Here is a 7,993-nt window from a genome sequence, read left to right as displayed (position 1 = left end):
TGAGAACTCCAATTAGCCTCTGCATGTTTTTGAAATGGGGCGGGGGGGGGGGTTTACCAATAGGAAACCCCACGACGACTCGGGGAGAACATGCAAACTCCACACACATGGATCTGTGGCGGACAGTCAAACCCAGGTCCCAGAGGTATGAAGCAAAATTGCTAACCACCACACCACCGTTCCGCCCTCTAGCTTGCTTCATGTGCATTTAAAATTCTGTCACCTGAAAAAGAATGCATAATCAAACTAATCAAAAATCGAATGACAAAAGTATCACATGATTGGCTCTAGTCAACTTCAACATCACCTTGAAACCCCATGTGATAGACATTTCATAAGACCTTTATGAAACACAGCCACAAACTCATTTACTTAAATTATCTTTATTGGTAATTATGATCTTTGAGGAGCCTGTGAGTTACTATAGAGCTCTATGCATGCACTGGCATGCTGTGGAAATCCCACGCCGTCTCAGTGGCGAGGAGAAGGCCGGCCAGATGAGGGCTGGGGCAGCCGGTGTTTTGCCATTTCCACCTCATTGTCCACAAATGTGTACTGGTGGTAGCTGTGGTGTTGCAGGTTCTTGTAGGTGCTGTTGTCAAAAGGCTCAGGTTCAGGCTCAGGAGGTGAGGGGGCAACTTCTGAGGGAGAGCAAGACAATACAGGGATCGTGAGGCTGGTGACCTGGATGGGCGCTGCCCCCCCCAACATCATCATGTTTCTGAAGGTCTCAACCACAGGGAGAGTTCCTGCATCAGTACACTATCAACACAGGGTATAGTACTTAAGCAAGACAATCTACAACTAAATGTTAAGCTTAAACTCCACAGCAGTGAAAAGTACGCCAAGCAGTGCAGAAGTATAGAAGATAATTTGCTTGGTGAGTGCCTGCACTACCATTATCTATTTAAAAGGACCAAATCACACAAATCAGCAAATTAAAAACCTAGCTACTTATTTACAGCAGATAATTACTAGCACAACTGAAAACGACTTAACAGAGGCCTTCATCCAGGGGCCAGCAGACAGCATAAGAACATAAGAACTATACAAACGAGAGGAGGCCATTCGGCCCATCAAGCTCGCTTGGGGAGAACTAAACTAATAGCTCAGAGTCGTTAAAATCTTGTCTAGCTCTGATTTAAAGGAACCCAAGAATTCAGCTTGCACTACATTATCAGGAAGGCTATTCCATAATCTGACTACACGCTGTGTAAAGAAGTGCTTCCTTAAATCCAGCTTGAAATGTTCTCCCACTAATTTCCACCTATGGCCACGAGTTCGTGTATTTAATTTCAGGTTTTAGAGCTCTTTTAGAGTTAAAATACTGGAAGAAACTTTTAACGTCATCCTTAGCTTCCAATGCAACCATCCTTTCGACATTTCTTTTAGCTCGTCTAATATTTTTTAACTCAGCCTGCAGACTTAGATATTCCTGCTTAATTCTGTCATCATCAGTTATTTTCCATTGCTGAAACAAAGCCCTTTTCCTCCTTACTTTGTGCTTTATTTCCCTAGTAAACCACCTAGGTTGCAATTTCCTAGATTTATTCTTGCTCGACTGAAGGATCAGCCGAAAATCGCTATCTGCAACCTGCACTACAGATAACCTAGAGTGGTCTGTACAATACTTTTATTGATGCGGAAATAGTATATATGTGTGTATATAAACTGTAAGCTATATAATGGAGAGAGATTTTAAACAGATTCTTAGAATAAGTAAAATCAAACAGAAGGACACATGGAAAAAACCCCACGTTACCCAAAAAGATCAATTTTGGCAAAACTCTAGGCATCAAAAGGAAACTTCAGGGATCAGACCCAACATAAAATTCAGGAAAAAAAGGTTATTTTTTCAGAAAACAGGAATCAGAAATATATTACAATCAGTTACAATGTGGTTCCACCTGCTTGTACCTTTGAGAGAAGCCTGCTTAATCAGTGACACAATTTCTAAATATCAGGGTCACCTAGACACCACAGGGGAATAGCCACAAGCCCAAATGTACATACAAGAAAAGCCAACACATTGTATCCAAAAGGCAATGTTTCTGCAATCTCTTTAATAACTACCAGATCTCTGGCCCTTTAGATGGCAGGAGCAGTGCTTTTGTAAAACCAGGTTATTTAAGTAATACAATGTGCAAGGTTTTCCTGTGTTCAAGATTGGCTTAATGTTGGCTTAATGTGTCACCAAAAAATAAAAAAAAACATTAAGATTAAGGGAAAGATAAAAAAAATCTCAATTAAACAGACGCATCGCTTCCAGTTTTTCCACATACTGTAACACCATAAGCTGACACACAGAAAATCTCCAACAGTCCAGTCTCATTAGTGACATATTCGGCCTGAACAAAGTTGCAATTTGCAGAAGCCAGTCGATCTCTAAAGCTGCCCAAGAGCCAGTATTGCTGGAGGTAAGAAAAGCATACATAAGCACTAAATCTTAGGCCCAACATCCAAACTGCCCAGACTGCGGTGAAGGAGAAAAATCAATGCATAAGTGCAAGGCAGTGCAGATTAGCATGGAAGACCCAGAGTCTGCAATCGTAATCAGTAGTGCTCTCCAAAATGTAAAGCCCAGCTCATATTATAAGCTCGAGAAAATTAGCATGATGGAAAAGCAAAATAAAAGATTAATGCAAATACTACCTCAAAGTTACTAAGCAAAGCAGGAGCAACTATGTGAGAGTTTAGATGTTTAGGAATTCCAGCATACTTATAATGGAGAAATAATACGTGTAGATAAATGAAAAGGAGGCCATTCTCTACGTGTGCTGCAGGGTCCATAGGGGAAGAAGGTATAAAGGGACATGGCCTGTACCATCAGGTGACTGCAAGGCATCAGCCTCAGCTTCAGGCTTCATCTCCTTTCCTGCAGCTTCAGACAGTACAGAGGCAGGGTCCACCAGCCCTTCCGAGCTAGCAACTCCTTTGCTCTCTCCTGGGGCAGCTCCTTTGCCCTCTCCTGGGGCGGCTTCAGGGGCGGCTCCTTTGCCCTCTCCTGGGGCGGCTTCAGGGGCAGCTTTTTTGCCCTCTCCTGGGGCAGCTTTTTTGCCCTCTCCTGGGGCAGCTTTTTTGCCCTCTCCTGGGGCAGCAGGATCTTTGGGGGTTGCTACCACTGAGACTGAATCACCCAGCTTCTTAGAGCTCATAGCAGTTGTTTGTTCATCAGCAGAGGCTCCAGTTTCCCATCCAAATGGACTGGAAGGTTTAGCTTCTTTCATACCACTTTTGGAAGATTTTTCTTCTGTGACCTTGACATTGGACAGAGGTACAGCAGAGGTTTCTTCTGATTGAGCTTTGCTGGTGACAGAATTGGCAGCTGTCAGTGGAAATTCTGAAGAGGCTCCAGGGGTAATATCAGGCGACGCATCTGCAACAGCAGAGCTGCGAGTGCTCTGAGAAGGACCTGGGCTATGAGCCTTATCACCAGTGACAGCATCACTAGGAGCTGAAACACCCCCCTCTGGCTTCTTTGAGGGATCTGCCCGTGGTTCGGCCTTCTCCCCCTTCTCATCATCAGAGTCAGAGTCAGAATCAGAGTCACTGGAGGAAGAGGAACTTCCGGAGGTTCCATCTTCATTGAGTGTAGCTTTAGAAATTGGTTCTGTTATTGTAGCGCCAGTGGACTTTGTGACAATGCCTGGTTCATAGGCAGCAGCACTGCTGAGAGTCTCCGCTTTAGCCAGATGAGTAGATTCCGAAGTCACAGTTTCACCGATGACAGAAGCTGTACTTGTGGATGAGGAGTCAGACTGGTGGGTGGCAGCAGACCCCTGACCTGGGGAAGAGCTACCTAAAGCTTTCACTGGAGGCACTGCAGGTAGGACAACCTTACAGGGAAAAGCCACCAATGTCTTGGAGGCAAGCTGGGAACCCTGCTCATCAGCGCCCTCTACAGCTGAAGGTAGACAGGAGACAACAGCATAACAGTTTGTCCAGTCAATTTTTATATTTAATCTGGACAGGGCAGGTTCTCTCCATGGCATGATATACATGTTCCCCATCCCCAAGGGGGAAATTCAGTTTGGTTAAGGTGTTTTAGGCTTGGGGTTCCCAACCTTTTGATTTTCGCAGACCGACTGCCATGATATAAAAATTGCATGGACTGGTAAAATGGCCGGGGAGGGGCAGGGTTGCTGGTGGATTGATCCACAATTTCACCAATTTACCTGTTTCAATATTTTCAGATTTGAAATAAAATAAATAAAATATATAGCTTATTTTTGTTATCCCAGAGTTCCACGGTCTGTTGGAATACCGGCTGCAAACCAGCAGTTGGGAAACCCTACTTTTTACTATTAAAGAATAAAACATTATGTTCACTAACAAAGAGGGAGAGAACATACATTTTGATTAGTATGGAGATGCAAAAATCTATCACTGCTTGTGATGCCTTATCTACATCACTTCATCACTTGTATGTTGTTTTGGACAAAAGCATCTGTTAGATAACCAGTGTAAATGGGATACATGGTGAAAACAAAATCACAGGCTTGTTATAGTTTCAACAATATCTAGGTCAATGTGCACACAGCTCACAGTCGGCCATCTGCTAGGGAAAGGTCTTTTAGTTTAACCAGAATAGCCTGAGTAAAAATATTATTCTATTACGGCATGATTTCATTAAGAAGAAAAGGGTTAATAAAAATGCAGACTATTAACATTGAATCTTCATTTGGAAGTAGTAGCAACAGCAGGAAGTCACGACCAGATCTTAAACCTTACACTGAGTTTACAGTATGGTCTGGGGGTTTGTTGTAAACAAGAGGCACATTGCCCAATGGGGCAGAACTTTCATCTCAAACCTCCACGGACGGGGTTCTGTGTGTAGTGTTTACATGTTCTCCCCGTGTCAAATAATGTGACAGACAGACACCACCAATCACAAAACAAGCTAAAAATGACCGCCTTACTAGCAGCTTTAGGCTTCTTTCCGGATTTCTTGGGCTCATCCACGTTGGTGGCAAAAGTTACCGCTGGAGTCCTTTGGAAAGCGGCCCAGCTCTCCCGCTGGAAACACTGCAACATCCCGTGAGAATGCACATAATGACAGACGATACCAGCATTACTGGTAGTGGGATTATTATAAATTCGTTACAAAGATAATTAAACTTTACGTAAAACTGTCGTTTGTACTATGGCATATAATCGTGGACTCTGCTAAGCCAGAATTGGTAATCTATCACAGATAACTACTGTCTATTTCAGCACTCAGATACCCTCGTACAGTTTGAAAAAGAACGTATAGAAAATATTTTTTATCGCTTTCCTTGAAAGGTAATGACGTCAGTTTCAGAGCCAGAATACGAAATCTCCAAAGAAACAAGGTTGCTAAATTGTATTTATTCACCCTAACCAGAAAACAGCAATGCTCGAAAACATTGTAATTCATTTAGTTATTAGTTAATCATATTAGATTTATTACCTTGAGTGACCGAGCCCGTCCGAGCCGTAGTAAGAGGGCCGCCATGTTTGTCCTCCGATTATTATTGTTCCGAATGACAAAGTGTATTTAAGAAGAGTTCCTACCCCGTTAGCAAATGGAGCGGAGTCAACATGGAAACAAGAACAACTTGCTTTCACATTACAACAAAAGCTAGAAGTGAGACAACACGACAGTAAATTACAGGACAAACAGCAGCGTAACAGGAGACAAAAGGAAGGAAGTGCAAAATGGTGTACAAGCTGACGCTTTGCTAATAATATGCAATAAATATGCAGTAAATATGTGGGGAAGGATGTTCCAGTAGCCACAGAGGTAGTACAGTAATAATAAAGTGTAGTAGTGGAATTTAAAAAATGTACACTACAATGTGTTTGGGGGGAGGGGGATGCAGGTCTCTGATTATTTAGTGATCTGATGACTTGGGCAAAGAATCAGTCCCTGAAGCAAGCAATGAGGGCAAGAGTGCGACGAGGAAATGAGCTGGGTCGCTGGCATCCCTGATGATGGATTCAGCTCGCTTCTGGTAGTGGGAGACGTAGATGGATTGCAAGTGAGGAAGATCTTTGCCAAAGTGCTGATATACAGAGAACAGCAGGGTTTATTCCAAATTCTTAGCATTTAACTGCCTGTTTCACGTATTCCTCCCAACTCCCCATACTGTCCACCACTGTTGGGAGGTCAGAAACTACTCAGGAGGTATAAACTCCCTCTGAATACTGAGATTTCCTGGATGTTTTCCATAAAGGGAACATCACTAAACTTCCACCCCTTCATCCCCTTCGGACTGCACAATGGACCTGCTCCCCAGGTTAGTGCTTCCCAAAAGTTTTTCTGGGCAATGGAACAGTATGAAGTACCTCAATTGTGATTTTCTTTTCCTGCTAACCCCCACCCCAGTTTCCTCCATCTCCGTCTTTGTAGAAAAGAAGGATGGTGAACTTCATCCACGCATCGATGACAGAGCCATAAACGAAGTGATTATCAAGTTCAGCTTTCCCCTGCTTCTCATTCCTGCTGGGTTGGAGCCAATATCGACAGCCCAGTACTTTACAAAGTTGTACCTGTGCAGTGTATATAACCTGATCCACACCCAGGAGGGGGACAAGTGGAAGACAGCATTCATAACCATCTGCAGGCATAGAAAATGTCAATATATCATTAACCACGTCTTCATCATGTCCTATGATAATCCCAGATTTAGCCAATACCACATACACCCATGTTGTACTACTCTGGGATGCTTGAGGATATTGTGAGTGATTACGCTCCTCAGTTCACTTGTAGTTTCTGCAGTGCCTTCTTTCACCACCTGTTCTTATTGTGGACCTTGTCTTCTGGCCACCACCCTCAAACAAATGGATAATGTGACTGGCTTATCCAGGGAATTGGAAGATTCCTTCAATCATATTTCCCTGACCATCTGTCGGACTGGAGCCAGTACCTCCCCTTGGTTGAATATGGTCAGAATTCTCTCTTCCATTCCTATGTCCAACTAACCCCTTTCCAGTGTGTTCTATGTAGTCCCCGTCTTTACCATGGGAGGCTGCAGTAGACAACTGGTTCCGGACGACCAGGCAAGTATGTGAAGTCTTATGTCCCACCAGAAGACCGACACAGATCATTGTCATCACCTCACAAGTATGGGTCTCCCTCAGAGACATTCAGCTCTATCTTCCCTCGAAAAAAATCAATCCCCTACGTTACTTGGCCCCATCACCGATTTTCACTGCCTGCACCCAGACTGGCCAGCCCCTCCACTTCCCAGGATGCTACTGTGCTCCAGTCTACTGCCTCCTTAACCACAACAATCACGGCATCCCTTTACACCGCTTCAATTCGTCTGAGTATTAGCACCTGCAATCCATTTCCGTGATATTCCTGTGCATATCCTTCAGCTTCTCCACGCTGGCACATACTTTAGTTTATGACTGTCGCCCCATGATTTGGATTCATGTCTGCTCTGCATTGGGATCCCCAGTCCCTAAGGTCAGGACATGACAGGTTCAAAATATGAAATATGTTTGCAGACGATTCATTTTAAATAAACTACATGCCATCTACTCTCTACCGTGCACCTAATGCAATCTAATGCTAAAAAATTATAGTCGATGTAGAAACTAATGTAGGGTTTAGTGCTCCAGGATTATTCCGGTCAGCACAGGTCACATGGTGGGGAACACCTAGGCAAGACATCAGGCAGAAGGCATTACATTACACATACTGACACACTACACGCAGTTTAGATATGATGCCTGCATGTAAACGTCAGTCTTATAGAGGGACAGCTGCATTCATGGAATTATCCATCCATCTGCTTGTCCTGGTCATGGTGAGTGCAGGGGGGGCTGGAGCCTAACCCAGGCAGCACAAGGCAGCGTTAGACCCTGAACTCGGTAGCAGGCTGTCAAAAGACACATATGTACACGCTCACACAATCACACTCCACTGGAAAGTCAGAGATACCAATGAGTCCATCGGTATATTTCCGCTCTGCGGGTGGATGCCCAGGTGACATGGGGTGAGCGTGAGGCCTCCACCTAC

General features: G+C 44.0%; 1 protein-coding gene across 1 annotated transcript; it reads right to left on the bottom strand.

Annotated features, from left to right (window-relative positions):
- Nucleotides 1-367: 367 nt before the first annotated feature.
- Nucleotides 368-5,611, bottom strand: ndufv3 (NADH:ubiquinone oxidoreductase subunit V3). Its single transcript, XM_048978113.1, has 4 exons — nt 5,432-5,611; nt 4,920-5,025; nt 2,825-3,904; nt 368-641 (listed from the first exon to the last, which is right to left on the bottom strand). Exons 1-4 carry the CDS (start codon nt 5,474-5,476, stop codon nt 472-474), a joined length of 1,401 nt encoding a protein of 466 aa, XP_048834070.1. The 5' UTR covers nt 5,477-5,611; the 3' UTR covers nt 368-471.
- Nucleotides 5,612-7,993: the final 2,382 nt, after the last annotated feature.

The sequence above is a fragment of the Brienomyrus brachyistius genome, chromosome 16 (assembly GCF_023856365.1).
Source record: "Brienomyrus brachyistius isolate T26 chromosome 16, BBRACH_0.4, whole genome shotgun sequence".
Taxonomy (NCBI): domain Eukaryota; kingdom Metazoa; phylum Chordata; class Actinopteri; order Osteoglossiformes; family Mormyridae; genus Brienomyrus; species Brienomyrus brachyistius.
Note: the sequence above shows the minus strand (reverse complement) of the source record. Positions and strands in the feature narration are given on the sequence as shown.